Raw genomic sequence first — 18065 nt, forward strand, 5'->3', positions numbered from 1 at the left:
TTTGAAGTTTCCGCTGGTAATGGAAATTGTATGCATGCACTCATAATTAAACTATGAAAACGTTCTAGCTGGTGAGCGAATAAGTATTATTCTACTTCATATTAACCGTTTTCCTAAAGGACTGCATCACTCCCAAGGGCACAAACTAACTCCTCCTGTTATGTATGAAGTTTCAAGGAATAACTCACATAAATTGCTCTTTCAACACTTCCCACTAAATTGCATAATATGTTGCATGAAATTTTAGAATAAAATTATAATATCATATGTAACTGTACTACTTTATATAATTTAATTACAATTTTTGTAGTGTGTACATAAATATAATACAACAATTATTATAGAACAGAAGGTATTTTAACGATATCTAAAATACAATCATTATAAAATTTTTCATGTCTTATACAGGGTAACAATTTAAAAAATCCTATTAACCGTTATTATCAGTATTTTAGTGGATATTAGGGAATCCGTATTTATTTATTTTAGTTAATTTAATATTAAAATAGGACTATAAGAATAGGACCGTGGAATCGCATCTAAACAAAATGAAATAATCCCAGAAATCGAAAGACTAGGCACAGATATAATAGTCTTAAGCGAAACAAAAAAAAAGGTCAAGGAGAGGAAATTATAGGAAAATATACACACATATGGAGTGGAGTTTGCAAACATGAAAGAGCCGCAAAAGGAGTATCAATATTAATAAAAAATAAATGGAGAAAATACATACAAGATTACTTACTTACTACTTACTTAGTCCTAAGCTTTTCTACCGTTAGGTGTAAGGCTGGTGGGGTTAAGATTTGCACTGTTGTCTCCATGCTTTCCGGTCTTGTGTTAGATTTCGTGCACTTTCCCATGTCAATCCTTTCTTCTCAACTACTTTTCTGATTTCGTCTACCCACCTAACTCTTGGTCTTCCTCGTTTGTTTTTCCCTTGCATTCTCGTTTCAAAACACTCGTTTTGTTAATCTTTCATTCGACATTCTACACACGTGCCCGAACCATCTTAGTTGCCCCTCTACTATTTTTTCGTTTATTGGTTCTAGTTTTAGGTATTGTCTGATTGTTTCGTTTCGTATTTTGTCTGTCCTCTTTCTGTTTGCTATTTTCCTCAGGAACCTCATTTCTATAACATTGACTCGAGATTTTTGTCTCCCAGTCAATGTCCATGACTTGCTATTATAGATGATTGTAGGTCTAACTACTGATTTAACGACTGCCGTTTTTACCTTCTCCGGTATTTCTTTTTTCCCCAAAAATGTTGTTTTCATAGTGTTAAATAAGCTTCCTGTTCTTTCCATTCTCTCATTTATTTCCATGTCTTGTTTACCATTTGATTCAATTATTGCTCCTAGGTATTTAAAATGTTCCACTTGTTCTAGTTGTTTTCCGTTTAATTGTATTGCGTGTGTCTTTCTCTTATTTGAAATTATCATTGTTTTTGTTTTCATATTTATGTTTGACAGTTCTTCTTTTAGGATTTCAAGGTTGTTCTGTAGGTCTTCTCTGTTTTCTGCTATCAAAACCATGTCGTCTGCAAATAGAAGCTCTGATAGTTGAGTCTGTTTCATTTGCCAGTATCCTAATGTTAGTTTTCTCATTCTTCTCTTGGCTTTCTTTATTGCTTCATCCAGTACCACTGAGAACAGCAGTGGGCTCAACACGCATCCTTGTTTGACGCCTTGACTTGTAGTAAATTCTTCGGATTCCTCGTTGTTGGTTCTCACCGTATTTGTAGTATTATTGTACATATCCTTTATTACATCAATTGTTATCCTGTCAACTCCTCTTTCCTTTAATGTCCTCCATACGTCCTTTCTTTGTATTCTGTCAAACGTCTTTTCCAGATCAATAAAGCATATATGTATTTCTCTATTTTTATTGATTACTTTCTCACTCATTTGTCTTATTGTGAATATGTGGTCTTGCGTACTTCTGTCCTTCCTGAATCCACATTGTGTATCTTCCATAGGTGGTTCTATTTGGGTTTTTATTTTTGTTTCTATTATTCTTGCGAATACCTTCCCAGGAATACTTGATATAGTAATACCTCGGTAATTATTACAGTTTCTCTTGTCGCCCTTTTTGTGTATTGGTAGTATAATGTCTTTCTTCCAGTCCTGTGGTATTTCTGCTCTCTTTATGATATCATTCATTAGTTCTTTCATGCTGTCCACTCCCTCTATTCCCATGAATTTTATCATTTCCGGGGTGATATCATCCTTACCTGGTGCTTTGCCTAATTTAACTCTTTCAATTGCCTTTTCTAGTTCCTCCGTTGTTATGGGTTCTACTTTTTGTTCTTCATTAATTTCTTGTATCTCCACTATATTGTCTACGTCTGTATGAGTTAGCTCTTTGAAATGTTCTCTCCATCTTTCCATTATTTGGTTTTCTTCTGTTATTACCTTTCCATTCTTGTGTTTTATATTCGGCATCATGTGTTCTTTCTTTTGTCTGAGCTGTTTTAATGCGCCATAGAAGAGTTTTTGGTTTTCTCCATAATTATTTGTCATTTTTAGCTCAGCTCAGGAACGCCTATGGTTTACGACCGTTTTATGAGTTTGAGGCACATTTCGTGCTCTCAACAATTTATGAACGGAGAATAGGATATTATTAGTTAATTAAGATTAAGAGAACACCATAGGGCAAACCATTGATTTCAAGTAGCTTTAGTAATTTAGGATCTAGTAACAAAGCAAACAAATATATAGACTAAATAAATGTAAAAAATGTTATTTTTGATATAAAATAAAGCCTTGGGCATTTATCGAATAATAAATATCCAACAGTACTACAACATGTATTTTGATATCTTTTAAATTATTTTCTCTTCTTTGGAATAAGAAACAATAACATAAAATCTGCCTCTGATTTATCCCTAATTACCCCGTTTGTCGTGTTTTGTATATTGTTTCTATAATTTCGAAGCTTAAAAGCACAAGGGTGAGATTAACGTAATAACATTGAAACTGTTGATTTTTGTTTCGTTAAAATGTATGCTTGGGATTAATTTAAAACAAAACCGGGTTAAGTAAGGATAATTAATCCCTTACAGAAGGCACATTTACAAAGTGTTGTATAGAGTTACTGAATAAATAATTTATACTAAAGTAGGCCGAAATGACTTGAATAAGTAGTTTTGCCAGTACTAGCGTATAATTTGAAATAGCAAGACACAAGAACAAATAGTATGGATTTATGTATTTTATTTTGGCTGTTGTAATGAATAGGTTATGGACAGAAAGATAATAATTTAAGCTATATGAATAATACTAAGACAATATCAATAAAAATCATTAAAATTAGGCAAGATGATGACAAGATAAGGTTTTGCAGAAGAATACCAAAGTCTTGTTTTTACTGTATTTGGGATGCAAATAACATTTTTTTCAGAATTTTTTAAGGACCCACAGGACGTTTGTAAGGTCATTCACAATTGTGTGCTGTAGTTTCATACAAAACACCCTCACAATTGTGAGATAGTCACAATTATATACTCTCGGATTTAAAAAACTTTTAAGTAACATAAAGAAATAAAGACGATATTAAAATATTTTATTCAACAATATTGACAGCAGATATATTGAACAACTTAACACATAGTCATAGTCATAGTCATAGTCATAGTCATAGTCATAGTCATAGTCATCTTTATTGATCCTTTAAGACATTCAAAATAAATGTATAGGATACCTCACTACAGAATTTGGTATAAAAACATTAATGTGTATAATACAATATTCACAGTGTAAAAAAAATTGACAAAACATAAAATATATAAAATAACATTTTTACAAGTAAATATGAAGCTATTGCAGTTTGTCCTCAAGATATTCATTTATAGAATAATATGCTTTTGTTAAGAGTAAATCTTTAACATTTTTTTTTTAAATTTAGAGATAAGTGGTATTTCTTTCATAGTTTTTGGCAAATAATTGTATAAGGTCAGTCCCATATATCTGAAGCAATTTTGAAATTTGGATGTTCTGTGTTAAAGTAAACATAAACATTTATAGATATATAGGCAGTAGAAAGTTAAAATTGGCTGTTTAATAAAAACTGGTTTACAAGACTGTTGATAATCCAAATTAAAAATTTTACGGATAATTTTTTTTTGGTTAATGAACACCTTGTTACTATCTACTGAGTTCTCCCACAAAATTACATTGTAGCACATGTGGCTGTAAGCAACGCTATAATAAACGTTCATTAATGCCGAGATGGGTAGTGTGTTTTTAATTCTAGATATAGCATAAAAAGCTTTATTAAATTTCATGTTCACTGAATTCACTTGCTCTGACCATTTGAGATTACAATCAATGAATACACCCAAAAACTTTGTAGAGTGAGTGGAAGATAACATATTGTTTCTATCGTGGATGGTTAAGATATAGTCATATTTAGATGAGTTGTATGAATGAAAATAAATAATTTGCGTCTTGTCAATGTTTAATATTAGTCTGTTGGTATTACACCAGCGTATAAAGCAGTCAACAACAGTCTTCATTGTCATTTTTAATTCCTCTAGTGTGCGTGCAGAGACCATTAACGAGGTATCATCAGCAAACATTGATATTATAAGTGCCCTTATGTGATCTGGTAGGTCATTAATAAAAATTAGGAATAATAATGGTCCCAGCACGGATCCCTGTGGTACTCCTTTATTTGTCGTGTATGGTTCTGAGCTTGATTCTTTCATCTTAACAACACTCTTCCTGTCACTTAAGAAATTGATTATCCATTCTAGAAATATCCCTCTAAAACCAACGTTATATAATTTATTGCGAATAAATGTTATGTCTAAGCAGTCAAAAGCACGTGATAGATCAAAAAATAGTCCTGCCACGTGGTTTCTACTATCTAATTCATCATAAATACGCTCAAAAAAGCTGCATGCAGCCGTGAGTGTTGACTTTTTTGATATAAAGCCGTGTTGGGTTGGAATTAATAAATTGTATTCTTCTATAAAATTTAACATTCTGTTGTATACAACCTTCTCTATTACTTTTGAAATTATGCTAAGGACAGATACTGGTCTATAATTTGAAATATCATGAGGGTCATTCTTTTTGAAGATTGGAATAACTTTTGCCATTTTAAATATGGATGGAAATTGGCTGGTTGTTATTGAGAGATTAACTAAATGGGTTAAAGGAATCGATATATGATCACTTATCAGTTTTATTATTTTTACAGATATGTTATCAATACCAGTACTAGGCTTATTTTTTAGTTGATCGATTGTATTTTTTATTTCAATTGGAGTTACGGGTAAAAAGAAAAATGTTTTGTTACACATTTTTGAGGTAGTACAAGAAGAAGGTAACGATGTGCCAAAATGAGTTTGAAGATTGTATTCTGTAATTGTAGCAAAATATGAGGCAAACGAATTAGCAATATCACAAGGCTTGGTAATAATTTTATTATCATAATGTAGAATAATATCAGACCTGTTCTTTTGCCTACCAGTTTCACTGTTTACTAAATTCCAAATTGTTTTTGGTATATTGTAAGATTGATTAATGAAGTCACTATGAAAGTTTTTTTTAGTATTTATTAATAGAGAATTATATTCTTTTTTTGCCTGTTTATAAGTATCTTGAGACTCGAGACTCACTATATTTTTTGCTATCCAGTGTAGATTTTATAGTTTTTCACTAGCGTGTCTTACCTCATTTGTTACCCATGTAGCCTTATTTGTTTTGTGTGCTTTATACCGTGTTTTTATTGGACAATATAAACTTAGATTGTAATCTAAAACGCTAACAAATGAATTTGTGGCATATTCAGCATTCAATTGTGAATAAACTTCATCAAAAACTGTAGAAGAAATCCCTGATTTAAACATAAGCATATTTTCATCTGACATATCCCTCTAACTGATAGGTTTTTTATCTTTTTTCGATACTTTATTGGCTTGCAAATTTACACTAAGTGAAAATACTTTATGGTCACTGAAGTGGCCCTCGAACACATTTGATTTATAAAGATGTGGTTCGATATTTGTCAATATGTAATCCAATCTTGTAGATGATGTTTTACCTACTTTATCTACGAAAACTCTTGTAGGAGCCTCAGATGTTACTCTCAGATTATAACTTACTAAAAACTCGTTAAAAGATTGCTTATTATTAGATGTTTTATCAATGTTTAGATCCCCACAAATATAAATATCATGATATGACTTACTGCATAGCTCCAATATATTATGTAATTTACATAGAAAACTCTGAACTTCTCCTGATGGCGAACGATAAACACTAATAACACAAATTTTCCTATTAGCTATATACAGAGAAATCGCACAGCACTCATACACCATTTCTTCACTAAAGTTTACTATAATGTAAACATATATATATATATATATATATATATATATATATATATATATATATATATATATATATATTACTTAAAAGTATCGCGTATGAAATGCTTTGAAACAATTTTTGTTTTTACTTAAATATAGGTAAACTTTACATTTACTACAACGTATGCGTGAATGGCTTTTTGGCAAGCTTCCAACCAACAACAAAGTGGGTTTTGTAAAACATCATTCAGAAGTCAATGTTCATAACCATCGTAAGGTTTATCTTGTTCAGCTAATTTAACTGGAAATCATTTAACTTTCTTTTGAAAATTTTACAAACTCCAACTGCAGAGGCAGCCGCCACCTTGAAGTGAGCGGCGGCAATTGAACAGTTTTTCTTTTGTTTTGATCAACAATGGATGGAAATGCTGTATTATCTTTATAATTAAATCAATTTGAAGGCGAAAAAGAGACAATTCGACTGTTTAAGAAGTGACAGAGGACAGTTGACAGGAAACAAACACCATTTTTAATCAACGAAAATAGAATAATACATAAGAGTGGGAGAGGCCTACAATGTTAATGAGATCCAAAATTTTCTCAGGCCCAAGTGCTGATTTACTTAATGGTATTTAATTCTATCTTAAAGTTGTTTTTTGACATCGGAATGTCTATTAATCTATGTAGCATATTTCTAAAATATATCTCTTGAATAAATATAAATAACTTTTAATAATTTAAACAATCACATATACCTTACTCCTATTTCATTTGTTAACATCTCTCGCCTAAAGAAACTTCCTCGTTAATTGTCAGACAGTTACAATATTAACCGAAGATCACCCATCACCAGCAATACAGGATAGTTTGAACTATGTATCATAAAAATTCTTGTACCGGCATGTAAGTAGTATTTTGTTTGTTACTAATTTATTACAATTCAATAGATTATCTCTTACCAATTTGTGGGTTTTTACTTTGTCTACTTAATTAATTTTATGCGTAATAATAAACACAGAGGACCGGCCCTGGCAAGGTACGGTTAAGTTGTACTGATAGCGTACTCCTAGTTTTTAATAAAAATAAGTGGTTTTATTAAATAGTTTTTTCAAATTAAAGTGTTTATCCACTAGATACTACTACGTAAGTCATCTATACGTAATTATTATTTTATTATTGTGAAAAGAAAACGTCAAATAATAAATATACACTACCGTACAATCATTTTGTGAGGTTAGCTGCTTTAAGTAGCTTATAGTACCATGCGATTGGTTTTTCATTTACCAGAGTCGGAGTAAGACCTTCGCCACCGCAGCTTAAAATGACTTCACACAATGTAAACACACCTTCCGATCTAACCAGTCCAGTAAATCAACGTTCGAATATCACAAACAGTTATGCTTCAGCCGCTTCATATTCTTTTCCGAGTAAGAACCAAGCAATTGTATTTAGTTGTATCGTTAATGCTAAACTGCAGGATTATCTCATTCCTTTGGGTGCAATCATCAACCCAAAAAATATTATTTTTTCATCTAGATTATCTCATAATAGAATCTGCACGTATTTGGCAAACAAAACCGTAGTAGATAACTTCATGACACAACATGGCTCTATAGAAGTACTCGGCGAAGTTGTAACAGCACGAAGACTTGTCTCTCCAGCAGAAAGACTAGTCTTGCCTGGAGTCTGCTCGTCAATTCCTCATCAAGTATTAGTTGAAGAATTACACAATATCGGTTTAAAGCTTATTTCTCCAATAACATTTCTGAAAATTAGCTCGACTCTTCCCGAATATAGTCACATATTGAGCTTTCAGAGGCAAGTTTATATAAGCCCTATAACATCACCAATTCCAGATTCTATTCTAATAAATTTCGACCAAACACCTTACCGCATATTTTTGTCTCAAGGTACACTCACCTGCTTTATTTGCAAAAATACAGGACAGATATCATCCCAATGCAAAACCAGTTCAGTAACGGAATCAACTCATATTGAGTCAAACAATGAAGTACCAAATCAAACAGCTTCAACAAGTATACTACACAAGGTACCAAACACCCAGCAGTCATCAAGTTATCCATTATCAAATCCGAGCATATCACCTACACCTACAAATCTCCACAACAAAGAAACTACTAATACTCCTACTCATAGCAACACTTTTAATCAACCTCATTCAGCGGCAATACCGTTTTCACAAACTTCGGAAGCAATATTTTCCAATCTATCGGCTCCTTTTCCATTAGATACAACTGCAGAAAATTCTAATAAAACTGATACATCACCACAATTTTTTGAAACAACCAATTCAGTACCTCCAGTACTTCCAAATGTAATAAAGCCACATCATCTAAGTGAAAACTCTAATAGCAATTGCGAAAACGCAAGTTCTTCCATAAAACGCAGTATTGGTGAGATCGACACGCCTCCCTCAGAGTCAGCAATTTCATCAGAAAATCTGTTTGCAAAACCCAAACTCTCTAAACCAAAAAAACCGCGCTCATCTAAAGTTCAATCTACACGGGAAAATCTTGAAAATTTCATTGATAATCATACCCCACCATTCGTTTTAAATTTCCACCAATTGTCCTTACTGATTGATAATGACCAAGGCTCCCCCGACTATTAGCGTCGGGAAAGAATTTACAACTGATATGGTTGGTTTACTCCGTCTTTTACAAAGCAGCTATCAATATGCAAATAATAGATCTACAAAAAGCAAGTTTACAAAACTTCAAAAGAAACTATACACTCACTTAGAGAAAGAGATTTCTGACTTATAGTCTAGTGATAGTGACTTTTCTGTAGACAATCGTTCAGTATCATCTAACTCCGAATCTGTTAACAACATTCAACTCGATACTTCAATGGAACATTGATGGATTCTTCCATCGTCTCCCTATGCTACAGCTTCTTTTATCTGAATATTCTCTAGATATTATTTGTCTACAGGAGACAAACTTAAAGACCAATCCGTTGTACAATTCAAAAAATTTTACTTGTTTCCGCAAAGACCGTACAGATGCAAGTCGTGCAAGCGGTGGTGTAGCAATACTAGTAAACAAATCCATCGAGGCGATACAAATTCCAATAGTCAGTGATTTGGAGGCTGTTGCTATCAGAATCATATCTACCAGTTTAGTATCTATTTGCAATGTTAACCTTCCTTGTGACAAACAAGTAAGTTCTGATAGCCTTTGCAGGTGATTAGAGCAACTGCCACGTCTCTCTACATTCATTAAAACACATTTTTCCGAAACATCCTTTCGAAAAGTTGCTAAAATACCAGCTTTCCCAAGCTCATGAACATGGAAGAAGCGTCCAGTTTTTATGGGTTCCCTCACACGTCGGAATAACAGGAAATGAAGAAGCTGACAGGATTGCACCACAGGCAATTTTAAGTGATTTGTCGGAGCCGATAGACAAGTGTGTTTCCAGTGACTTAAAAGCTTATTTTAAAAATAAAGTGTTGTGTTTGTGGCGAAATGAGTGGTCTCAAACTAATTCCAATTTAAATAAAATCAAAAATAATGTGTCTCAGTGGTTTCCATCGTCGCGCAATAGACGAGAACAAATTGGGGTTGCGCGTTTACGTCTAGGACATACCAGATTAACGCACTCCTACCTCTTCACAAAGAAAAATCCACCTATATGTAATCAGTGTAACGTCCGATTTACAGTCGAACACTTTTTAACAATTTGTAGTAAATATGACCAAGAAAGACAGCGCTACAAGATCCTAAACGCTCTACCACAGGCTCTAGGTCAAAACTGTTCCTGTGACAATATAGTGAATTATCTCAGATCCATAAACATTTTGTATAATCTGTAGGTGTTTAACTTTGTTATTTATATTTTGTTCCGTCGCTAATAATCTTTTGGTGGATGCGACATCTTTTTCTAATAAAAAAAAAATAAATACAGACATGTAATATTGGCATAATTACTATAACTTCTTTGGCGAAGGAAAGTATCCGACAGGGCAGAATGGAAGAACATTGTTAAGCAGGCCAAGACTCACAAAGGGTTGTAGCGCCATTAGAAGAAGAAGAAGAAGACTATAACTTCTTTTGATCTTTATCTTTATAAGACAGCACCCTGATATGCGCTTTTTATAATTTGAGCATTATAAAGTGTAGAAAGCGAAACCGGTCGTTTTGGTAGTAAAATTAAATTAATTGTGAGCAAGTCTTATTTTATTTCTTTTACCTATTTAAAATGAAGTCACACAAGCAACACATTCATGATTCGATAGAATTACTTCTAATGGCAGTTTTATGTTTATTTTTCTTTCTTAACCGAATTACTTTGTTAATCTGAATTGGTTTATGTCAAGCTTTTCTAATATTATTGACATCGCCCTTGGTAGACTTTAAAATCCTTAAATTTTTAATATATTCATTATTGAATCTGTTAAATTTAAAATAACAATAAATACACTTTGAAGTTTGCAAATGATGATGTTAATCTATCATCTATTATTTTTTTTAATAAGCTTTGAAATATAACGCAATTCATTTTGACTATAGTTGCTAAAAAAATTAGCGAGTGTTAATTTTTTCCATCTCCTTAATTTTTATAACCCAAAAGTCACTACATTTGCCATAAATAGAGCAGCTATCCGAACTAATGGAACGTTTTTCATCACAGTATACCAAATTAAACTTTTAACATTTTTTTTCATTGTGACAATAAGCAACAAAATAGTTTTCACTAATGTTACTACCTTTTTTGTAGTTCGTAAATGGCGATAAACTATTTTTATTTTAAAACTATTTAAGATATTGCTGTGGAACTGGCAGCTAAACTAAAATGGAAATGGGCTGGACATAACGAACGTCTTACGGATGGCCGATGGAATCGGGAATTGGAGACCATATGAAGCCAAAAAACCACGACGAAGACCGCAAGTATAAAGTAGTTCAATACACCGCTGTACGTAAGTATAAAGTAGTTCAATTAATTTCTATTAAAAATCACTCAAATACCACTATTAACACAAACAAAACTAGGATATTAACTATTCAAAGACCAATTAAAAACGGTAACTGCTTTTTCATAGTACAATTACAATTAGATTTAATTTTAACAAATAAACTACTGCTTACGTCTACAATACTATTATGTTATAAGCAGTTATGAAAGTCTCGCAGCCGCTAATTGGCTATTTACAAGACGAGGTATCTAACGATCTAGTGAGAATATAAAGTGAGAAGTATAGACGTTTGCTCTCTCTACAATATTTGTACAATTTTCCCAGTAAATCTGAAGTCTTTTTTTAGTATGAAGTTAATAATAATTTTCCTATTCTCTTGGGTATAAATCCATTGATGTTTTATTGATTACTTTACTTTATACATGCCAGTGAATTCAAGTGGGCTTGAGTAATTGCTCGCTTATAAGTTTGTTTTGTATTGGGAATTGGAATTGACTCTCGAGCATCCAATAAACTGCAATCTGAATAAATGTATTTGGTTGTAACAAAAATTTGCTAGTGAGTTTTTAAAACCATTTACAGGTATTTAACTGCATTTAATTGAAAATAAACTTTATCGTATTTAAGTCTGCAAGTGTGGCAATTTTTGGTTAATATTGTAATATATATAGAGGGCGAAATTTTAGTGGGATATCAGTCGATAAATTCATTGTGGTACAAGATATCCAAAAATCTTATTTAGCAAAAATGTAGGCAATGATATTTAATTTAATATATATATTCCTCTCATAATTTTTGTTCTTATAATGTTGGGCTTTGCATTACTATCTACAGTATTTAACAATTTATGACCATTTTTGTTTCGAAATACCTATGAAATCAACACCATGTATATAAAGAAGTAATGCATAAACCATTATTTATTTTATATAATAAGGTAAACAATATATTGTACTTTCTAAATTATGTTTATTTGAAATCATGGACAAAAATTTGTATACAGGGTGAACTACAAAACGAAATTACGATTTTCTCAATTTAAATAGATCACCCTGTATCTTATTGTTTAAACATATTGTATTTGTGATACTCTTTTATTTTTATATAGCATTCCCTATACTAAACATTCCTTACTCATTTGCTGCTATAAATGTAGTGTCATCAGCAAATCTTAAATTGAAGATTTTCCTACCAGCTTACTCCACCGGCCCAACTATCTAAAGCAATCCATGTTCACCATAAATGTTTAATATGTCAGGCGACAACACGCATCCTTGTCTAACACCTCTCTTGGTCTTGAATTGGTTTGAGAACTTCTGATCTAGTCGTACTGTTGCAATATTGTACTAGTACAGAATTTTAATAAATGTCACCGATGCATTCGTGTGCCCATTTTTATTAAAATGGACCACAGATTTATCCAGCTTACACAATAAAATGCCTTTTGGTAGGCAACGAAGCATATAATCATAGGTACTTAAAATTCAAAAGACTTTTTATTGAGTTGTATCAGGTTCAGGATTTGTTCCTGTGTACCTTTACCATCAAGAGAAGAAAGTTGGAATATCTTGGTCATGTGATGAGAGGGAAAAAGTACCGATTGCTATAGTTAATTATCCAAGGAAAGATTCAGGGCAAACAAAGCGTGGGGAGACGACGTATATCTTGGCTGCGCAATTTAAGAGACTGGTTCCAGTGTACATCTAACCAATTATTTAGAGCCACAGCTTCAAAGATACGAATAGCAATGATGATTGCCAAACTCCGTAGCGGAGAGGGCACTTGAAGAAGAAGACCTTTACCCTTTCTGTATCTATATCTGTAGAGTAGCGGGGGCGAGTTAAGTTTCACAGCACTTAGGCCACAATTGACCCATTGTGCATCCTCCCAGGAAGCTGTCACTCTTAGCTCATTGTCCATTCTGCCATTTCTAGGAAGGTGGACAAGTCACCAAGAGACATCTCTCTTATGTGGGTAGGTGTGGGCCAGGACTCGCCAAACGCGTACTCTCGTATTAACGATAACTCCGGGCATTCACATAGGACATGATCTACAGTTTCGTCTTCTCGTTCACACTTCCTACATAGAGGTGTGTCTGCTAGCCCCAGTGTATGGAGGTGTTTGCTTAGTTGACAATGACCAGTTAAAAACCAACTGTCAAACGTAGGTTTTTCCTGGTCATTCTCAAGTACTTCTTTGATGTTGACTCTTCAAGGTTACTTAGTGTTACCCTGGCAAGTTTACATCCTTGCCCTTCTTCCCATCTTTTTACGATTTGCGTATGGGAGTGACATTTGACAATTTCCGCAATTGTTGTAGTTGACTAACCAAAAAGATCCCCAGGTCCTAAGAGTCTTAGGCCTGCTGCCTTCCTAGACAATTGGTCAGCAATGCGGTCGTTTTTATTTCTATTGTGTCCTTTAACCCACCTCAGGATGATGGTATTACCATCCGAAGCTTGAGTTAGTGACTCGTGACACTCCATTACTAACCCTGATGTGACACGTGGTCTATTCAAGGTTAGTAGCGCTTGTCTGCTATCTGTGCAGATCATTATAGTTTTCCCTGCTATACCTTTTTGAGTTATCTCTTTTGCAACTATGGAGATACCAGTCAGTTCTGTCTGAACTACGGTGGCATTTTTACCCATACCCCACTTTATTCTTAGGTTCAGTGATCTGGAGTATATCCCGCATCCTAAGCCGTCTTTCATTTTGGAGCCATCGGTGTATATGCAATAGGCATTTGCCACGTTTGGTTCCCTATACTGTCGTGTTTCGATTTTGTAGGGCTTGTTAACGACAAACTTTGGTTCAATTAAGTCGCAGCCTGCCTGTAGCAGTGGTAGCACATCCAGCTCTCATCGCCAGAAGCGAGTTCTCAATTGTCCCATTCCTACATCAAAGATTGTTCCAGCTGAGCGCAGTTGCATCATTGTCACTAGCGCCACCTCTTTGACATATGTATCTAGAGGCTTGATGCAAATGATCAACTCCATTGCAGCAGTTGGTATTGTTTACATAGCACCTATTTACCTTTACCCTTTACAAACCCCGCTTGTTTTTAATGTGGTTGGTAATGTAGAAAGGTTTTTAATCTGTTTTTGATAATATTCAATAAGATTTTACTAACATGTGGTATTATTTACAGTGGTTACAACATCTGGTTGCAGTTCCTTTTTTGTGAAGTGCGATATAAATTGAGGTACATCAATCATACATCAATCAGATGGCCATTTTCATGAATTCCAAACAGCCACATAGATAGAATGGATGCTATGTAATCCTTTGTTACTTAGTAACTGTAATATTTCACCTGGTATTGAATGAATACCTGAGGATTTATTTCTCTTTAGCTAATTAATTGCATCTTTGACTTCAGCGAGTAAGACAGTAAATTCTCTAGGGTAGTCATTTTTATATATCTTGCCATAGTAGTTTCGCTGTGTTTCCAATATTTCGTCAGTATCGGTCTTTAGATTACCTTTCTTATCTATTACAGACCACGTTTGATATTTAAATTCTCTGGTAAGGAGTTTGATCTTTTAAAATAAATCCCTCGGTTCATTTTGACAGCAGTGTTCCTCCATCTTTCTGTATTCATCGTTTGTTCCGTATCTATCGGATATCCACGGCTTATGGCCCGTACAAAACCTTCATTTGACGAGCTAAAACAGAGAAAGATTTCGAGATAGATTTCATACCCCAAAGCCCATTTTAGAGCTTATTGTCGCTGTAGAAGAAAAGTGGCTTAACATTTAAATAGCAACAACAGCGAACTTGATTAGATATAAATATGCCTAATGGTATGAGAGAAGTTATTTATGCAAGACCAGTTCATACCCATCAATAAAACATTAATTATTACATTTTTAATTGTCAAATACCCTTTTTGTGTTAGAAATAAAGAAGATAATTTGCTTGATGTATTAATTTTACAATGTTAAACATAAAAAGTCGAATCTTTCAAACAGTATATCTCTATTTTTGACCCGAATAATAATTTATGAAGAAATATAGTTCAAGTTAAAAGTTTAAAGTGGACCGATTTCTATGCACGCAAGTTTATTTATATTTAATATGACACAACAAAAAGTTACAGACTTATAATGCCAAAGTTTTATAAAAATTGGTTAAAACAATATTTTGACAAATTAAAAAAAAAAGAGGAAAAATTTAAATCATTTAATTTTAGTACTTACCCCCAGATCTATGTACATGATATACATAGGATAAGGTAAAACCAAGCAGCCAGAAGTAAGCCATGTTCCCACATTGCACACAAACGCCGGCAGTCGAGGTCTAAGAGGTTTTTTAATGTATCTAAATCTGTCCCATGCCAGCAATATAAACGTTAGAGTTGATGTGTGCTGCGGAATATCCTGTAATAAAAATGCTTTCGTTTATTGGTGTTTATAAATTAAATTAAAAAAGGTTTTAGCCTTCTTTATATAAGAATTTTATTTTTTATTGCTTGAAGCTTGAAAAAACCTTTTCTTTTAGTAGGAAAGTTTAATTATCACCATCAAGTGTGGGGTTGTGATATTACTGATAGCGCATTGCAAATACCTATTTATTTTAGGCAATAAATCTTTCTATTGCATCTCCTGATTTGCTTACATTGGACAATTGGCAAACAAAAATAACTACTTTAGTATATAATCATATCCCCATAGAAATGAGCTTAAAGAAGGGGAGGTATAAGATGATTAAAAAAAAGAACAAATCAAAACCTCAGATGTAGATAGTTTTCAGCAATGTATTTCCGACATACTTAGTAGTCCTGAAACAGAAAATAATATAAACGACTTAAAATAATAAATTAACAAATGCCTTGACAAGACACTCGAAAATACAACCAAGAACAAATCGAACATATCATTGAGAACAATAGAAGTATGGCAGTATTGAGAAAAAGAATAAGAACGGGGACAAGGCAGATAATAAAGATTAAAGATAGAAACGTTCGTCTTAGAACCAATAGAGAGGAAACTTAAAATAGTTGAAGACTTCTAGAAATTTCTATACACAAGCCAACATAGCAAATAGCAGAGAACATCAATTACCATAAAATATTAACAAGAAAAAAGGGCATTGTCAATCAAGGATTAAAACTACTACCGGAAATCACAGTAGACGAAATAAAACTAACCGTAAGAAAAGCTAAGAATAACAAATCTCCAGGCGAAGATTGTGTAGTTACTGATACAATCAAAATAGGAGACACTTACCTATTTAAAAAAAATAAAAAACCTTATTAACAGGTGCCTTTTGGACAGTAATGTACCCGAGAAATGGCATAATGCTAAGGTAATTGTACAAAAAAGATTCTACGACCTACATAGTGCCCAAAAGAAAGTATGGAAAATGCTTCGGAACAGGAAAAAACCAGTTAACAAGTTCGTGCAGACCAAGAGAGTAACTATAGAGACCTAGCAAAAGCATTTTAAGGAGCTATATGATGCTGAAGAAACGCTGAATATAATCGAATATGAAGCAGATCCCCTAGTCGTTGGACTGACGATCTGAAGAAAATGTCAAAAAATTGGATGAAAAGTACTCAAGATAGGGCACAATGGACAAAAATGAGGGAGGCATATGTTCAGCAGTGGATGCAAAGAGCTGGGTGATGATGATGATGATGAATAGAAATTAAAAAACAATAATTATATTATAAAAATATTTTAGACAGACAAAACCCAATCAAAGTTAAAGTAACTCAATACTGACTGAGTCATCTATTTTATAGATGACTCAGTCATCAGAAAAATTCGATGTGTAAAATTTAACCGGTGCCTGTGTCCCAGACGAGAGTGTACAAAATTACCAGTAAGACGCGCCCGTGTCTGAGATGGGCATGTACGTTATGGGGTTAACCCCTTAACGTACACATTAATTTTGAAGTTATGGTCAAAAAATGATCGAATTTTTTTTTTTTAGTGAAAATGTTTTATTTTTGTTATAATTAAATAAAAAAAAAACAGGTGTGGGAGTCCAGTGGGACTGCCGGTAGAAGTTATACTTCTATACACGCGTTCGCCATTACAAATTTATATGGGAGTCAATCTGCACAATCATTACATATTTAATGCTATAGGTAAGAGAGAGCAGAAAGAGAAAAAGAATTAGGTACATAGGTATATGGTGCATCATTTGCTGTATATAAACATTTGACCTGTAATAGGAGTATAGTAAATGAAGGATTGTATCAATATTTTAATGAAAATATATATTTTTATTTTCATATATGTAGAAAAGGAGTTAAATGCAAAAAAATTTTTTTACACATACTCTGCAGTAAAATTCATTGTTTATTTTGTTACTAATATAAAAATTACAATACAATAAACTGCAACATAATTAATAAAAATAAAAAACCAACAACTCGGATTATGTTCCGAAAATGTTATGAAAATTTTCATTTTATTTTAAAATTTAGCATTTTTGCGTATATTACATATATTTAATAACATTAACGTGAGGTTTTTAAATATTTCAAAAATAAAAAAGGAAATTCATATTGGGATTCGAACTCACGTACACCAGCGTATGAACCGAACACGTAAAAGATTTGCCAATTAGACATGATACTAACGGATTTTAAAATTGACAGTTGTCTGTCATACAGTGATTATTTTGAAATACAAAAGCCTAAAATAATTATGAACATTTAATAAATAATACAAAACATATCACATAAATAATAATATTAATAATAATAAAAATAAATAATAATATTAATATATATAATATTATGTATAATATAATATATTTATATTATTAAATATATATACAAAAGGAACAT

At 32.7% G+C, this 18065-nt stretch overlaps 1 protein-coding gene across 1 annotated transcript in view; it reads right to left on the reverse strand.

Annotated features, from left to right (window-relative positions):
* The window catches only part of LOC140442042 (prolactin-releasing peptide receptor), a 286069-nt gene that overhangs the window by 180403 nt on the left and 87601 nt on the right, over positions 1-18065 (reverse strand). Inside the window, exon 2 of the mRNA XM_072533088.1 lies at positions 15463-15642. Coding sequence (XP_072389189.1) covers positions 15463-15642 — 180 coding nt within the window. The remainder of the gene's footprint in view (positions 1-15462; positions 15643-18065) is intronic.

The sequence above is a fragment of the Diabrotica undecimpunctata genome, chromosome 5 (assembly GCF_040954645.1).
Source record: "Diabrotica undecimpunctata isolate CICGRU chromosome 5, icDiaUnde3, whole genome shotgun sequence".
Lineage (NCBI taxonomy): Eukaryota > Metazoa > Arthropoda > Insecta > Coleoptera > Chrysomelidae > Diabrotica > Diabrotica undecimpunctata.